This window comes from Lycorma delicatula, chromosome 5 (assembly GCF_047948215.1).
Source record: "Lycorma delicatula isolate Av1 chromosome 5, ASM4794821v1, whole genome shotgun sequence".
Lineage (NCBI taxonomy): Eukaryota > Metazoa > Arthropoda > Insecta > Hemiptera > Fulgoridae > Lycorma > Lycorma delicatula.
In genome coordinates this window covers 22,516,721-22,536,668 of record NC_134459.1, presented here as the reverse complement: position 1 = coordinate 22,536,668, position 19,948 = coordinate 22,516,721, and the positions used below count along the sequence as shown (strand labels likewise).

Here is a 19,948-nt window from a genome sequence, read left to right as displayed (position 1 = left end):
CCAAAAAATCCTCGAATAATATAGAGGTGTGTTGAAAAATGAAAGTTTGTAATACAAAGATAATATGCTAAAGGCTGAAATCATATTTAATAAACTGATAGAAACCAGACATTAAACACTACTACACTGAACTGTGTGCTGCTGACAAATGATTGTTAAGTTTATGCAGTTACAATACGGAAAAAACAAAACAGAAATCAATTATTGTCTTGGAATCCCGATTTTTATCCTGGTTTTCACAGAGATCAAATAATTTAAATGGCTCTTCAGTATATGTATAAAACCTATGTTTTAGATACATTATTTGCAAATATAATGAAAATAAGGAATTTTCTATCACAGTAATCAAGAAATGTTAAAATGATGTTGATTTTATTAATAAAAAGAACAAGTGTATAACAACAAGACAATTAAAACAACTGACTAAAATAATACTTAATATTTGAAAATAACTGATTATAATGTTATTCATGCATTTCCAAATTACATAAACTTTATTAAGTCATAAATATACATTAAAATAGTTTTTTCAATATTAATTAAATTCCAATAAAAATATGACTAATATAAATGCGATGTGACAAACACTGAAAGAGAGAACATGCTGTATGTACAATAACCCTTATTCTACCCGGATAATTCAACCTTTTATTAAGTTAAAACAATTCAAACAACAATCCCTGCACCGCTAGCTCAAGTTGATGTAAAACTGAAAATGAAGGATAAAGTTCGATTTAAAAAAAATCCATGAATTACATACATTACATTCTACAAATATGCAATTATTTTAACAAGAGAAAATATAATATACAATTGTAAATGAAAAAAGGGAAATCCATTCAGGAATTGAATCTAAACCCAAAAGATTATGAAAAAAAAGATACCATAAAAGAGCAGGTTCAAATTAAATCTGATAAAGAGGTTTCTTTGGTGTACAAGAATAAGTATATACTACCAAAACAGATCTGTTGTACCAATATACATAGTATTTAGAATTCAACATAAAGATATGGATTTACACAATAAATCTTTATAGACTAAAAAATAACAGGCTGTCAATAATTTCTGGGAAATAAAACCCTCTTCCAAATGGTAAATGGCAATACAGAATAAAATAAAAATCACATTGCTTCTTATAAAGTGCATAAAAGTAGTAAAACTAACTGTTAAAAAATATTATTTTTTAATTTCTTAAGTTTACTCTTAATATTTTGAATTACCAATTAAGAAAAGAATCTAAAGTACAAAGATAAATTCATAAATTTAAGACATGAACAGTATTCTTTTAATTATTGGTCAATGGCAATTATCAAAAGTAAGGGATGGGCTGATTTCAAGCTACCAAAGTGTAATTAGTGTAGAGCAACAAAAGGTTTAGAAAGAAAGAATATTATTTATCACTAAAATACAATGAAAATAACATCAAACAAATATCAGGACTAAGATGAATTTATAGTAAATTATTTTAAAAAAAAAATTGTTTCTCATTCAACTATACAAAAAGTTTACATATATGTTAACATAAAAAAAAATGGGTAGCTATCATATTAATACAAGATACTAAAGATGATTACTGTACAGAAAGAAATGCATATAATTAACAGACATGTTACGAGAAAAGACACCATCTACAATTTTTAATAAGGTAACTTTTTATATCTTGAACATGAAATAACACATCCTACAGAGAAAAAATATAATTAAAGAATGCCTGTAATTTGCTACCTCATTATAATCAATTTTACAACAGATACCTTGTTAAAGAAAATTATGCGTAGATTCTTTAATAAATCCATTACGATAATCCAGGTTAACCAAAATCAGATAAGCTACTCTTATTAGTACCCTCAAAAGAGAACTATACGTGAACTACAAGACTTAAAAGTTTACAAGTTTTTTGACAGTAGTTAAAAGAAAAACAAACAGGGTCCTACTGCAATATAAATACAGAAAAAGATCATAAATTATTATAATCTTTTTTTTTTTTTTTTACATAAGATCATATAACATATTTTGCTATTCAGTATAAATTGATGTAAATATAAACCCTAAAAATTAATAGAAACATTATCACAGTTCCCTAATGCCATATTTTAGGATGAAATAACTACAAAAAAAGTATGTTAAGTAAATATTTAAAAAAATAATAAAGAAAAATACACATTAAAATCAGTTAGACGACGACAATAACTCAAATTAAATGACATAGAAATAGTTTAAACTTCATTTATGTGTGGCAAGTATTTTTTTGTGATTAAGCAAATGCAAATGCTACAGCATGCATTAAAATAACTCTACACATATCTAATATAAAAAAAAAATCACAGAACTTAAAGTAAAATCCACACAGTTCTTAATGATTGATTACAATGTTGAAAAACTTAAAATAAAATAAAACTTAAAAACAACAGTGGCAAAAAGATGAAAACACCACTGTGGAAATCACATTTAATTGCATCAATATTATAATTCTGTTAAAAAGCAAGTAAAGGCAAGTAGCAGATTTATTCAATTTTTTTTTTTATATTAATAATGCTCCACTGAATGGCTGCAACAATGGCTACTACACAAAGAAGTAAATTTTTAATTCATAGCACGAAACGAAAAGGAAATTCAAAAAGAAATTCATAATAGTATGCAATAGGTCTAACCACGCTGGTAACAATAAATGATCCACATGCTACGCACTTGTGAAAAATTCTACATTTCATTTTCTAAGCAAGTAATAAGGGTTAAAAAGTTAACAAATGAACGATTCAGACTATATAATCAGACTTCAAACTTTTTAAAGAGAATGTAAAAACAGGAACTAACCGTATGAAAACATATTACATTAACTACATATACGTAAATAAATGCATATGTTACGTATGTTATTTACATATATATGCAGCATTTTGTTAAAAAACAATTTTAAAACAAAAACTATTCAAGATTTATTTACAGAGAAGTACAAGCCATTTCATTTATAACACATGAACGCAACAACCTTTACAGTAGTTGTTAGCAATAGATTGAAATGTTACAAACTAAATGTTTATAATGGATAACTGCATTAAATTTCTGAAATGATTTTCACACGTTGTAAGTAATTATATAAGTTCACGGTTTTCACACAAATTCTATACAAATCAAAGCTCAATAAGATTTAAGTAAATTATTTAAAACAATAAAATTCCTAAATTGGTCATTTTTCTTCTACAACATGATGTAGTTTTTAAATTAATCTGATATAAATTAAAACAAAACTTCAACACGTAAAATAAAAGGGTTAAATGAAATCAATGATGACATTCAATAAACAACAATGATTCTAAACTCTGTTATGAAACTGAATTATTATTATAAATCAAAAATCTAGGTAACCTAACCTAACTCTTCTAATTTCAATATCAGATTTCAGTAAAATATTTCAAACCTTTCATTACCTCTCTCACATTAAAGTTACTATTTTAATCAGTAAAAAGGCTACAAAAATGGGTAAAAAGTTTTTACAACTCTTTTATCTACTTAAAAAATTGTCAAAGAGAATCTATTGCCACAGTTATCTTTAATATTAGATTTGTATTTTAAAAATTAAAAAAAAAACAGCTTCTGACAATCCTCATACTAAGATACTTTTAAATATTTTCTAAATACTTTTTAAATATTTTATTGTTTAATTTGATACTGTTTTTTTATTATTAAATCAAACAGTTAAAGTCTAATTACTTAATATAAACAAAGATAAAATATGCAACAAAGATAAAATGCTACTAACATGGTGAAAATGAAAAAACTGTCTCTTCATAATCTAAAATGTATATTATGGCAAATGCGTTTTTAAATAACTATTTCAGATTAACGTACAATCAACATAATACAAATATATCAAATAGTCCATGCACTGAAAATCCAAATTTTTTTTATGAATGCTATTTGCACTGTCTTAAAATAACTATAAGAGGGCAAATCTACAAATCAAAGTTAGGAAAATTGCAAAAAGTAACAATTACAAAGTTAAAAAAATATGAAAACTTAAAAGTATGATTTAGGAAATTACTGAAAAAACTGTTAGAACAATTGTTATAATATAAATTTTACAATTTAAAGAAAATAATTTATCAGCACATTAAATTAAACTAATCCATATTTTAATTCATATTTGTTTAGAAAGTATACTCAGAATAGTTACTAATATTTCTGCTATAATCTATGTTCTCTAAATGTCAGTTAACTTAATACAGCCATAAAAAATTCAAAAAAATAAAACTGGTAGCATGAGTATAAGGAAAACTTAATAATACTCAACAGAATATGATGAACAATAATGAATAACAAAATCATCAAAAAATTGTTAACACGACAAAGATAACATATAAAATAACAAAATTTAAACATAACATAAGCTTAATATTTTATATATCATTAATTATAAAATCATTCAACAGCAAACTTATCCTACCACAAATTACCTACATTTACACAACGTCGATTTTGGAACAAGAATCACAAGTATCCAATAGATTGAATAAACTGTAAATAACTAATCAGATGAAATTTGGTCTTTGCTCTCACAATGCCTAATATTAACTACTTCAAAACAACCAAAACCAATGCCAACATTTAAAAAATAATTGCTGAAATAAAGCAGTTTTCAACAAAATATAAACGTCTAAGCAGTTAGCTTGAAACTAGCATAATTCAATAACATACATTAGCTCAATGAACATTAACATAAACTTACACCTTAAGACTGGTAAGTGTAAAACAAGACAAGACCCAACTGTTATATAATGAACAGACTTAGTCTAGTGCTAATATAGTCAAATCTAAAATAAGTAGAAATAAAATGCGGAAAACTGAACTTAGTCATCTACTTCAAATGTTAAAAGACATTAAATAACAAGCAACTAAAACTATTACAATTCATCTAAAAATAATGTCATTAAAATTTTAAAGATTCTTAAAAACCTAATATGAACACTATAAATTTTGCAAAAAAAAAATTGTTGATCTATTAATGTAGAACACAGGGCCAGGAAAAAAATGAAGATCTATCCTGTTTATGCCCAAATATATAAAATTTAATTAAAATAAAAACAACTAATTAAAACACAATAAACTCAAATTCTAGGTTGTACAGGTATGTAAAATGATAGACAACTGGTTGATTTAAAAAAAGGCAAACTGCCAATTAAAGTAACTCAACATATTAGAATCATCAAATAACATCTAACTTGGAATTCTGTTTAAACACTACTTTCAAGTAATACAGCAAAAAAGTATAACCTCAAACTTAAACGCAAAAGCAGTCATAACAATATGTAACATGATCCTAATTTAAATTTGAAAAATCACATAATGCATCCTCAAAATCCTTACACAGGATTGCTCAGCTGAATGGACAAAAAATCTACAATGATCACAGTTCATAAAGAATAAAATTTAAAAACATTGACACCAATTTTACCAGACAAAATAAAGCAATTTAGCACATACACGCATCACACGGATTAGATTATACTTGTATATAAAAATTTGAAAACTAAAAAGCATTTAAACTGTAATTAACAGAACACATGTCAAAAAAAGAACTTAAAAAAGTAAATTAACCAAACATCACTGATTTTCTAGCTAATGTCTTCCACTACACCAACAATGATAAATGGATATGATAAAGAGCACTTTCAAACTGATTCTGAATGACACAATAAATGTCAAAGCTACTTTTATGTAAAATTATGATAAACCATAGTATTAATTAAACTTAACATAGAACTGAATAGCAAATATAGTAATTAAATCAACATTAGGTAAGTAAATTAAAATAGTAATCAACTAACTTTATATTCTAAGAGTTTGAAATAATGTACTAACTGACCACCTACAAAAAAGTTCATAAAAAATTAACCGTTTACAATAAAAAAAAATGTCCTAGATCTAAAATCTTTAAAAACAAAGCATAGACAACCAAATTTGTTTAATCTTAATAATACAACTAAATATCACAAAAAAAGTTAAAACGTCATATGACTAATGAGAATGGTTTGATTCATGAAAATATACGCCTAATAAGAAATTATCAGCAGGCTTCTCCCCATTTAAAGAAAAAAAAAACTACTATAACCACTGCAGTAGTGACTGGTAACCGATCTGTCACTGAAAAACTTAGTTTATAAGCTTTTTGATTCCAACCTCATAATGTCTGTACATATTAACACAAAGCATAATTACCTTCGCACATTTACTACACTAGCACTGCAAAATCACATACCGAATCTGAACAAATCATTATAAATAAAAATATCATTGCGACATTTACATTTAAAAATAAATCTATTAAGAGATTCAGGCCTCCAAAAAAGGCAAAATTAACTTAATTTATTCCACATCTAATGTAAGGTAATTTGCAATGAATTAATAACCTAAAAAATTCGAAATAAACTGAAAGCTGCCAGATTTAGTTCTGTATAAATTCCAGGTGAAGTTTGCATCATGTTGATTGAAAATAACCAAAAAAATAAAAATAAAAATTCTATTTCAGAGACAAAAAAAAATAAAAGCTGAAGCAAAAAATTAAAAAAATATGTACTTAATATTGTGTAAGGTTTTAAAATTCTTAAAAACCAACTTAACCAAGAAATGTTTAAAAATCATCCTCAGCAGAAACCTAACCTAACTTTGAAAATGAATCTTCACATCGTAAATAATATCATTCACTTCAAATAAAATAAAACTAATATAATATAAAATAAGAACTTCAGAAAAACAGTGATGTTTGACTTGTCCAAAAATTCTTATATTCTTTTTGGAGAATGATAACATTCCTACATGAATGTTTAGGTTAAAAGAATACTTGGGGGGAAATATTTTAACACAGAAGGTTAATGCTCGTTTTTTTTAAATTTAAGTAAAATTACATTTTTTGCTTCGTTGACCTCCGCGTCCTTGTCTCATTCTGCGATTGTCAAAACACGCGAAAATTCAATGTTTTGGTTGCCTGCCCGTCTGACTCTGACCACATAGCTACTACAGCAGCACTGCATCATGTTGTTCACGATAATAACGCCTAACACGCGGCGGCACACTAATATATCACTGCACATTACACTCAACAGATAACTAAAAAATACACTATTTATTAAATTATCGCTTGACTTATATAATAAAAAGTCCATTCTGGTAACAATTCAACAGTACCCTAGTTGGTTATTCCTCTTTTCTAAATAAAATCAACTCCTCAAGAAACGCATTGAATAAACACAACTGGAGTCAAACGAAAACTAAATAAAAACTGAAATATTTTCAGTATTAAAAAAAAATTGCTACGAACTAAAATATATTTTTAAATTTGAAACCTATTTATGTTATTAAAGCATTTTGAACAGGAAAAGAAGTAACTTAAAAAAAAAAAATACATCGTGAGATGTTTACTTGACTCCAGTAATAGAATAACTCTCCCCAACCCCACGTTACAACGTTCGTAGCAAACTTTAATACGTTGAATTGATTTTTTTAAACACCAAAGCATGTAAACTAAACACTCTTATTCACTAGGGCAATGTCTACGATTCTGATACATTACTATATATGTCATAAGGTATCATATCGAATGATTGACAAAATGCGACGGCGCGAAAATTAAACTCTGTGAAGTAGCCGGCACCATTTTTCTTTTAAAACTAACTCGGACTGTACTACGATTTTAAAACTAAACCTTATGAAAACTACAAACAGCCCACCTTTTTTGCCTCTAGCGAGGGCCGTGTTAATATGAAATTGTAGTTTGCTGAGATAGAATGTCAACTATTTTTCTTCTTCGGCCTTCTACAAAAATTATCCTGTGAGAAGCCGCCAATCGCTGCCATTTTTACAGAGCAAAGCTGTCGAGCAGAGGCGGGCATGTCGAGGCACACATCCTCCAACAGAGCACACTAGTTAACACGTCCACTGCGGCGGCACTGTCAACAACTGCCTGTTATAACTCGATTCACGCACTCGTCAACACTATACGCGTACAACCGTGCCGGTCTACGTTATTTTTTCGTTTACATAGCGAAGACGGTCAACATTAGTTGACAGTGTCACCCCAAAAAATCAATAAAAGTTCCACCCCTGCCCTTACCACCACCCCCTAACACTATCATTACTAGGCACAATGTAATTGAACGGAGAGGCGCCCTAAAAATCTGGAGACAGCCCCGAAGCGAGCACAAAGTTTCCAGGCCGGTTGAAGACTACATTGAAAGTTACACTCCGTGACTTTCTCCACTTGACTCGAGCAGGTATCGCATCGTTGGCAATACACAATGATGGTGGGAGGCAGTATAGAACACACACTGACACACCACACGATTACTGCTCGTTTGCTAGCTGCACTCGACTTGCATTATATTGCAATGCATTCAACAATATATAGAGTACTTGAAATAGTTTACTACTACAGCTAGTCACTTATCAATCAATCTATCTGTATACGATGGACGTGCTGTCCGCCCCTCTACACCATAACCTCTCTCACTAGTGCATTAATCAACTGATAGCTTCCCAAAGTTATTTATTATTTTTAATATACAACTGACTAAACGATTTGTTAACGCCCACGCTTTAAATATTTACAAAAATTTTATCGTAATACTTTATATTTTTAATTATATATATAGTAGAACAAGATATGTAATTTTTTAGTTATAATTACGATAAAATGAAATTTTTTTTCCTAAAACGAAATGACGCCTTATATAAATTTTAATCGATTAATTTTTACTCTAATATCAGAGACTTTTTCATTTCTTTTCATTGAATTCCTTAATGAATTAACTGTGCGTATTTTAATCTACATGCGATTAAATTCAAATCCATTCGGAGGAAAGTATGTAAGAGACATACATCAGCGACTTACGATTATTTATCACTTAACTGATAAGAATCGATATTCTTATAACAATATTGACCTTCTTATTCTAAGAAGAACCTTGTTAGAACCTTCGTTCTAACAAACAATTAGATGAATTAAAACCTCGGAAAATAATACAAGACGATAAATATGAAATAAACTGAACATTTATTTTTAAAATAATTTGAATCACGTCTACAAAGTAAAATATTTTTCCGTAATGAAATTCTCGGTAAACTTTATGAATTGTTATATCAAAGAAGCGTACAAATTTTATTCCTGAATACGCAAAAAATTAGATTAATTTAAAATTATTTTTCGTAAATTAAATATAACTGGACATTTCACAGTACAGATTCTTTAACAGTAGGGAATTTCCATCCGATCCATTATTGGCTTCGGGTCTAAAAATCACTATGAAGTTTAAGGGCCCTGGGTGATGGGATTTAATTTTAATGTATTCTTTTTACAACCCTTTTCGACTATTGAAAATTTCATAATAATCTTTTAGTTCTTCAAAATGCAGACTTGGGTATTTCATTGTAAATTTATAACTTAGTTTCTTAACCTCCCGTAGTATTTTGTTATTATATAATTTTTACAGTCACAATCTAATTGTCTCTTGGGAACCGATTTTACATATTAAGATTAAGTTATTGAAAATGTTTTATCTAGAATTCAAAACTTACATAAATAGAATTCAATGAACCACATTTAATATACGTTAGAAAATATACATGTACTAATTTTAAATTATATTTCGTAATTTGTTGAAAATTAATACTAATGTGCCTTACGTCAAACATTTTAAGCTACGCACCATCGACAATTTTCCATTAAAAAAAAAAACACATTTTCTCTTAATGTTGTTTTCGAACATTTCCCCTTAATGTCTTATAAAGTTTTTCCTTTTATTTTTTTTCTGAAAGTTTATTTCCATATTATAGCAAACTATTTCTATATATATATATATATATATATATATATATATATATATATATATATATATAACATATGTATAAATATATATATTTATAAACTAATATAACGAGATTGTATTATCAGCTTCTGATTTTCATTTTGAAACACCCCTCATACTAAACTTACCTAACAGTTTCCCAGAATTAATAATAAATAAAGTAAACAAATCAATTTTTTTCTCAGAATAAACATTTTTTATTTTGGATATCCGACAAAAATAAAAATGATATTATTTCATAGAAAATCAAGTAATATATTTTTTTATAAAACAGTAACTGAAACTGTTTACAAGTTTTTTTAAATCATAATTGATTTTTAATATTATTAATAATAAACATAAAAAGATTATTTCTTTATGATATAATTCAAATTAAATCGATGTGAAAAAACTAAGCGAAATAGATTTAAAATTAAGTTCCCACAAAAGTAAGTCCCGACTTAATTCAAAATTGTTTCGTTCCATAAATATGTATTTAAAGAAAGTTTAATAACATATATATATTAAAAATTCGTTATTAAATTATTCCGTGTAAAAGTTAATTAAGTGAGGAGCAACGTGAAAAAAAAAATGAGAGGGAAGATGTTATTTAGAGAGAGAAGTTTTACGGATGAGAAGGGTTGGCGTGGGGGGAACGTTCCAGCGCAGCAGTGGAATGCTTCGCTTTATAACGTAAAAAAAAGGTATATTTGATGAGGCAGAACGGAAGCAAGGCAACGTTGCAGTTTCGCCTCAGGGAAAAGTGCGCATCGCCCGATTGTCACCTTTCCCGTTGTGCGCTGTACAGTGTTGCCAACTGATGCCAGTTGTTGTAGCCACGCCGCGGCACGGCACGGCCCAAGGTTCGTTCGAGTTTGAGGGTTTGTTGGTCACCACTCATTCAACTGTTCTGTGGTGGGGGAGTAGTGAGGCCCTGTACTGAGCATTCTATTTGCCAATACTATACTGTACACACATGCACATTGTAGATGAACATATGCTAGACGCTAGACGTAGTAGTGTAAGTTATAGATTATACAGTCTGGAGGTCACCTATTTCAACTCGACATTTATAAAATAGTTTATTGAATACACGAATAATTAATTCTATGTTAGTTGTGATGAACTTACCGGAACAAAAGATTTATAAGCAGTAAATTATTTTCTACGCTGTGAAATTATTAACGTAAAACTTTGGTCTTCCTTCTAGTTCCGAGTTAAGTTTATGTCAGTATGACCTTTGACTAAACAGTACTGTATTTAAAAAAAAAATTAATGCACAGTTCATTTTACATTAAATTAAGATTAAAATCTTTACAGTGATAAGAAATGTTTAAACGGTTTAAAAAATATTTAATGAAAAAAGAAGCGCATTTGTACGTGGTTAAATAGAGACAACCCACGTGGCCGGAGAGAAAAAATATATATATATATACAATGCAGCCGCTTTTTATGAAATCCAAAAATATTATTTCAATAATTTCTAATTGTTCAAATTATTACAAAATCCCTGTAAATGCGAGGGAATTTCTCTTACTGTGTCTCTCGCAGTCTTGTGGATGTTCTACCGATGTATACCAATAGATTTTGCCAGCAAAGAACTGAATTAAGTGTAAATGAACATTACCCTATCAATGATTAAGGGAAAAAATTATCAAGATTATAAAATTTATTCATCCTATAGATCATAAAAATGTATAATTCAAAGCAGTTATTTCATTTTTAATACGCTTTCGAATAATAGGTATTGAAAAAGTACTTTCTTAATTCTTTATCTATAAAAAACTTATATTTTTAATAAAATGTATTAATTGAATCTCCTCTCGGTAAGCAGTTAATGATAATTCTTTTTAAATAATACTGGATTCACGGATGGAATATAAGATATAACCAGTTAAATTGGAATTAATTTTATCACGCGGTTTTTTTTTTTATTAGCAGATAAATACAACTAGACATTAACGACACAATTTGATTTTTTAACTTTTCGATTGTGATGGCATATGTCATCAAAATGTGCATAAAATTTGAATTTAATTAAAAACTAATTAGTTTCAATATATTTAATATAGGAGATAATTGTTAACAATAATGTAAATAAATTGTAAACAACAATAATAATAACAATGTTTATATACTACATTTTATAACTAGGAGAATTTACGCGTGCTGCTGTCACTCACTCATTCCGCCCCCTTCTAAACTCTCTCTTCTAATTGTCGCTACATTAATCAACATATCTATCTATCTCTCTCTTTCATTTTAACTCCCCTTGTTCGATTCTCTCTCATGCGTGTGCAGTTGTCTTGCTTCTTCCCTATGTCGCGACGCCTTTCCTAAACTCAAACGTCAAAATACTATTCACTGAAAATTCATCTCTGTCACTCTTTTTTTCTTATCTTCTGCACTATTCGTTTTTTTTTCTTCTTAATTTTGCCTTAAAAATTTATTATTACCAATTTTTATAATAACTATCTGTAAATTTACAACTGTATGATTTTTTATTTTTACTACTTTTTATTATTTATGCGAGTATACGATTTCTTTTTATAAACGTAAAATATAATTTAAATGATTGATTATTGATCTAAAATTAAATCTTCATCAAAAAAATTAAATTACACGAATTAATTTGATTCTAACTGGAATCTTTGCTGTCTTAACTTCAAATAATTATGAGGAGGCTTCCTCCTATTATAGAAAATTTTATTTTTCTTTGTCTAATGGCTCAAATGAAATTTACCTAAATAAAAATTTAACAATAATAAGAGTAAATTCCACAAATTTTTCGGTAACGGGCAACTTCGATCTTATTTTGATAGAACCTTTTTTCTTATTACTTTTGTCTGAAAATATATTTCAGTAAAATATTTCAAAGGACAAAAATTAAAGATTAAAATATTTTTTTTTAAAAAACATTGGAATTTTTTTTTAAAGGGGCCTTCGGCTCCCTCTTTCGAATTATTTTTTTTAAACTCATCAGAATACATTTTAGTAGAACATTGTATTGGATAAAACTAAATAAATAAAAAATTTACTCGATTTTAAAAGAAAATACTTTTAATTCTTCTAAAGGCACAACCTTTTTTTTCAGAAAACTGTTTTTTTTTCTATGATTCATTTTACCAGAACATTTCATATAACCAAGTTTCAAAGGAATTTTTTTAAATTTTAAAATGATTCTTTTTCAAAAAAAAAGGGAAGTTTTTTTATAATTTACTTAAATGATGGTAGGGTGCATTTTAACCAAATACTTTATGAGACATGAATTAAATAAAATAATCTGATGTGTATACCACATGACTTCCTTGTACGCCTATTAAATTATATAAACATATTTTTTTTTAAATGAAAACTACATAAAATTTTATTTCATTAATAACTTCCGGTATTTTTTATTCTTTATTTTATTTTTTATTGTTATTATTGAATTATTATTTATTGTAAAACCTTTTTTACAGTCAGAGGTTAATAAGTATTAATAAATCAATATATTTCAATTTAAAAAAAAGCTGAAAAAAAGGAGTTGAAGTTTGAACCGATGTGTCTCCCCTTGTAAGATCCAAATATTTCATTAATTAACGTTTTAGTCGCCTGTAATTCTGGAACTAATGAAAATAAGTACCACTTATGGTATACCGTTGAAAAGCTGTCAGTGAGGGCTTATTACTGCAGTTAAGAAAAAGTCCAAAATCCAAATGTTTTTTGGATTGTTTTGGACACTTTTGGTCCAGCTGATTACAAACAAAAGAGGAAGTGCACAACTACAGAGTGTCCCATATAAAACGCAACCCATCAATCATTCATCCATGAAATTTCAAAAGTCAAGTTTACTCCCTTACTCGTTACTGAAATGGACTCGTCCAACATCTGAACATCGCCGCGACGCAGTAGAACACTACCGATAGTAACAACAGTGGAATCATAACGTTCAGTGTATTGCTAGAGACAAGATGGTGTTTTCGCTAGATGAACGTGTTTTCATTGTCGAGTCGTACTTCAGTACGAAATCAGCGGTTGCAGTGCAAGATTTGTTTCGCCATAAGTACCCAGATAAACCGGCTCCTAACAAAACATCAGTATTAAGGTTAGTCGTAAAATTTTGAGAGACTGGTTCTGTAAATAACAAGGAACACAAGAGATCTGCATCAGTGTTGAATACAGATACAGTCGCTGAAATCAAAGACCGATTACTCGCCTCGCTAAATAAATCGATCAGACGTTTGTCTGCTGAAATTAATTTGTCTAAATCGACTGTTCATCGGGCGACCAAACGATTACAATTACGACCTTATCGCATTCAAACGGTTCATCGACTTCTTGAGCCCGACAAAGAAAAACGGCTACAATATTGTCAACGGTTCCGTCGATTTCTGCGTGAGGGAATTAATGTTATGGATTCGTTATTTTTCACAGATGAAGCACGGTTTCATTTGGACGGCTACGTAAACAGCCAAAGCAGTAGAATTTGGAATGCTGAGAATCCCCACGTTTATCACGAAAAAAAATTACACCCGCAGAAGTTGGGCGTGTGGTGCGCGATATCGCGGAAGAAAATAATCGGTCCTATTTTTTTCGAGTACACCATTAATGCAGAACGATATCAGGATATTTTATTTCAGTTCATCGGACTCTTGGAAGAGGAAGACAGACGCTGCTGGCTACAACATGACGATGCGACATCGCACTACGCAGGTTCAACTTCTGATTTCGTCGAGCAATTCTTTGGTAATCGTGTTATTGGTCGAGGCTTGTGGCCATCAAGATCTCCAGATTTAACCGCGGCGGATTTTTTTCTATTGGGTTACCTCAAAGAAAAAGCCTACAGCAACAAACCACGAACACTTGAACGATTGAAAGTCAATATTGAACAAGCTGTATTAAATATCCAGCCACAAACTTTGAAAAAAGTTGCAAGAAACGCTGTAAAAAGAATTGAAGCTTGTATTCAAGAAGATGGCGGCCACTTCCAACATTTACTCTATATGTAAGGTAATGGATGGTAACAATAAAAATTACATTTGCATTTACACATGCCTTTTTATTATTTCAATACCTACCAATATAAGGCTGGGTTGCGTTTTATATGGGACACTTTGTACCAATATAAGGCTGGGTTGCGTTTTATATGGGACACTTTGTAGATGTTACAACAGTCCTAAATCCAAAATTTACGGTTAATAGTTTTTGACTTATGCGAGATACATACGTACGTACAGACGTTACCCCGAAATTAGTCAAAATGGATTCAGGGATGGTCAAAATGGATATTTCCGTTAAAATCTGAAAACAGAATTTTTTTTACGATCACAATACTTCCTTTACTTCTTACAAGGAAGTAAAAATAAAATTATTTTAAGACAGAATAATTTTTTGAATTAAACTACGAATTCCCTTATGATGCCTTAAGAACTGGGAACAAGTATAATGTGTATGATTCAATTAATTTTTTTGTAACGTTTTATAGATTTTTTAAACATTTTGAATAGTAATATTACTCGTAAAAATATTAAAAAATTATTATTTGTGTAGTAAAACAAAAATTTTTTTAATTATTTCTTTTTACGTATAAAAGAAATATACTAGTTATTTTTACCTTTAAAAAAATAATCATTCCCGTGTGAAATAGTTATAAAAAAAGGTTTTCTGTTGATTGAGTTCTTTTACCCAGAAATGGGTTTTGGAGTCTTTAAAAATACCAAACAATAATTAATGTTTTATAAAAACTAATTTTAATGTTTTAATCAATTAGGTTATTATCCACAAAGAAAATTATAAACGATTATAAAAATCATATTTAGTAATTTAATTTAAAACTCGAGAGGTTTTTTTCATTGCCAATATGAAATTACTTTTGTGAAGAATTTTGAGTGTTTATTTAATTTTTTTAAACTGTTTTTATTAATAAAATTTTTTAGACATGATTATATCGTAATCTGTTATTTTATTTTATTTTATTTTTAAATATCTATTCACACTTTAAATATAAATGCTTTATAGATGTGACCTTTACATTGATTTTTTAATTTCCACAGCTATTTTTTAATTAAATAAATTATTTTTATTATTTTATTATTTATTTTTATATTTTTTATTGGTTTATGTTTATTATTTTTATTTTTTACAGAGGTGAGATACGGAGAAGTTTCTTAATTCTATCCTAAGCAAGTTGTTTTTTAAATTTATATAAAATTATTTATTTAATATTTTAAAATTTATTATCTATATTTTTTAAATTAATTAATTTCATTATTTATTTAATATTTCTTCATTTAAATAATTATTTGTTTGACTGAGATTTTTAAAATTAAATATAATTCTTTATTCAATATCTATATTTTATTTATACGGGCGCGCGCACACGAGCGAAGCGAGTGAAACAAAAAAACCGTGGGAGGTAATATTCGTACGTATTATACACGTATGTTCGTGAGTTGGCGTGTTTGAAGCTTAACGTTTGACTAGATAACTGATTTTGATGGAATTTAGCACAGACGCGTGTATACGAGGCAATGTTTTGATAAATATTTGGGTTCAATATCTCCAGGTGGTAATAATTACTTTGGGGACAATTTTACCTTAAAATTTTACAAACATAATACTTAAGTTCAGTACATTCATACGTGCTTATCTCACCAAATTTTCTTTTTTTTTAAGAAAATGTTTTTTTAAAAAAAAAATTTTCCTCAAAATTCTCCCTCCCCCTTTTACAAGAATCGAAAAAACTATTTTTATTTATTTCATGTTTTTTAACCGAATGTTTTTTATGTTTTCCGGGCTGCGATGTAGAGGAAACTCCGTACCATGTCTTTTTCTGTTGTACGAGGTTCCAAGATGCACGGAGGTGCATACTGGATGCCCTGGGTCGAGTGGACATGTTCAGATCTGAGGATTTTCAGCAGATAATGCTTCAGGGTGTGAAGCAATGGACCATTATTGCAAATTATAATAGAAAAGTTTTAGAAGAACTCAGTAAAACAGAAAAAACTCGTAGGAGACGGCGAGCATTGGCGCAGCCTACAAGGGAGGCGTCGAAGGATGCCGGGTTGGACAGGTCTGCGGCTGAGTGCCTTGGAGGCCCTCTCGAACATGAGGGGGGTCGCTTTGGTGCGGTGAGACCGTGGACACTCCACTCCCGGTGCCGGGAGTGAGGGCGTTGCTCACGTTTTTAATGATTATGGCTGATGGTCGCGTGGGTAAGTGATAAGTGGTAAGTAGTTGTGTGTGTGTGTGTGTGTGTGTGTGTGTGTGTGTGTGTGTGTGTGTGTGTGTGTGTGTGTGTGTGTGTGTGTGTGTGTGTGTATTTGTATTTGTGTTTGTGTGTTAGTTGGTGGGTGTGTGTTTTATGTACTCTGGGTGAGATTGTGGAAATTTTATTAACCTTTGAGTGTACTTTGATGGATAAGTTGTGTCTTGTGGCCCTGTATTCTTGTTGTGTTGACTTGTATGAACGTTTTAGTACCTTTTAGGTGTTCTATTTTTCTGAATATTTTTTCTCTTTTGGTAGTCTTGTAGTGGTTTGGTATGGATAATGTTTGCTAATGGAGACCGAATGTGTGTGTGGGCGCTTACCCTCCTCCTGAATTAATGCTTTATTAGCGGTTTTCCAGGAGGTGGAGTCGCCAGGTGTGGAGGTTTAGTCGGTAGTGCGCAGGAATACATACGCATTTTCTTTAACAGCTTGCGGAACCTGTTAGCGAGTCCGACACTACTTCGGCGCCCGTAAATGGGGTTCCTCCAGCTCAAAAAAATAAAATAGTAGTAATTCAAATGGCAAAAAATCCTTTTGAGGCAATGTTGGGGATGGGGAACCGATCAAAGTTGAACAGTATAAACTTTTTTAAAACTTTATTTAGTATATTTAAACTTTTAATAATAATATTATAATAAAATTTCAGCATCATAATGCTTCAAATTTCGACTTTTCGAAGAAACTACGGTATTACTTTATTACTTTCGATCGCATGGTGGGATTAGGGGGTGAAACTGAATTTTCTTTACGTTTTAGGTATGAGGGTATGGAAATATTATTTCACTTATATTGTGGTTTCTTTATGTATTGATTTATTTATAGGTCTATGTATAAAATTTGTGGCTCCAAAATTTCCAAAACTACTGCTTCAATTTCATTGGAATTTTGATATGCTGTAGTAGTGTTTCTGAAATTATGAATGTGAAAATTTGATGATGGATGGTCGAGTCTTTCTTTAGTTACCCTCAATTTAAGGTCGAAAACATTTGAGCGGAGCAAGTTAGAAGCGTGCTTCTTTATGATACAGCCAGTTGGAATGCGGAAACAAAATAAAATAACGAAAAGTCGATCTTCTTGCGTAGAACTGCGCAAATTGTTTTCTACTTTTATTTTATGTTTTGAATCAACCATCAAACTCTAACTCTTGAATTATAAAAAAAATTAATGTACTTTTTTTTTGTAATTAGCGTCCTATATTTCGTTTACTATAAATTTATCATTCTGACGTTAATATGAATTTATTATCTATTTCACGAAAATCGGGTACACCTATTCTTCAGTTTTACGAGTACAAACATAACAAAACCTTCCGAAGAATTACCCTCCAAGTTGGAGAAGTTAGATAAAAAAAAAACCACAAAGAATTGGACAAAGATCGCAGTTATTTCAAAAATATTCTAGCCAAATATAGTAAATGTTATGAGAGATTTATTTTCATCAAATTGGTAATTCTCAAACGAAATTTATAACTTAATTTTTACCAAAATTAACCTTAATTTTGGTATTATGAAAGAAATCGTATGCGACAAAAAAAAACAACGAAATATTTAACACAAAAGCAAAGGGAATTATAGAGAAAATTTTAATTTGATATGAGATCTATACTTTATTTATTATTTATGACAGACAAAATTTTTGATTAAATCACTGTAATAACAAAAAAAAAATTATGTACTTAAAATAATAATAAATAAATCGTAATAAAATACAAACATAAATAGCAAGACAAAAACTTAAAAGAAATAAAAATTTCTTAAAAGATAAAAATTTGAATAGTCCCTGTGAAGATAAAAATATTTTTTATTTTAAAATCTTTACTAAAATAAATTCATCCGTTTGTAAGTAAAAAAAATTCTAAAAAATCAGATTAATAGCAAATGTCACCCATAAAACTTAAAGATTTCACGTACAGATATATCTTGAATATTTTTAAAATGTTGCTAAAAAGGATGAAGTACAATATATGCAGGCACCGTCGCCCGTATTAGACAACTGATATATTTCATAATAATTTTTTTGTACGATAATATACTACAATCGATACTTATCACTGACTGAAAAAGGTAGCTCTCGATTTGCCAAACTTGCCTGTCTTATCGTGGAGACCGTAAATGGCAATTGAACGTTAGCATGACCTCTTACATAATATTACATTAGTAGTTAAAATATATAATAATAATAATTATTGTAAATAAAACTTTTTAAGGAATTAGTTGTCTTGCTTTCTCACTGTGATAAGTTTTGCTTTCAGATCTTTTCATAGATATTGTTACATACCTCCAAATCTATAGTGGGAGTTGAATAATAATTTAAAAGAATTTGAGATCACAGTTCAATGTGCCAAATAAAAAAATCCATTATTTCGAGTAAAATATAAATATAGATTATTTAGATCACGTCAGGAATGGATTTGAGCACTACCTACAAAACCATTAAAGGAATACGCTGAAAATTCTGGTTTAGGTTTTTAGTTTCATTTAAAATTTATCATCAGATCAATATCATTTCTGTAAATGGGCTTTAAATCAATCGGTCGGAAAATTCTTCAGATCGTTAAACAATTTAGAGGAATAGAATCTTCTTCTTTTTTTCTGTTTAGCCTCCGGAATTACTGTAATGTATTACTTCAGAGGACGAATGAAGATGATATGTATGAATTTAAAAGAAGTACTGTCTCAGGTCGACCGTTCCTGAGATGTGTGGTTAATTGAAACCCAACCACCAAAGAACACCGGGTATCCACTATAGTTATAAAAATAAGTGCCTTTACTAGTATTTGAACCTTAAAATTCTTGACTTTGAAATCAGCTGCTTTGCGATGACGAGTTCACCACTAGACCAACCGGTGGGTTGAGGAACA

The 19,948-nt window shown here is 29.2% G+C and overlaps 1 protein-coding gene across 3 annotated transcripts in view; it reads right to left on the bottom strand.

Annotated features, from left to right (window-relative positions):
* Positions 1 to 7,692, bottom strand: part of LOC142324801 (LIM domain-binding protein 2-like) — a 369,662-nt gene extending 361,970 nt beyond the window's left edge. For all 3 annotated transcript variants that reach the window (XM_075365805.1, XM_075365806.1, XM_075365807.1), the window contains exon 1: positions 6,903 to 7,692. In XM_075365805.1, the coding sequence (XP_075221920.1) occupies positions 6,903 to 6,939 (37 nt within the window). In that variant the 5' untranslated portion in view covers positions 6,940 to 7,692. The remainder of the gene's footprint in view (positions 1 to 6,902) is intronic.
* Between the last annotated feature and the right edge of the window lie 12,256 nt (positions 7,693 to 19,948).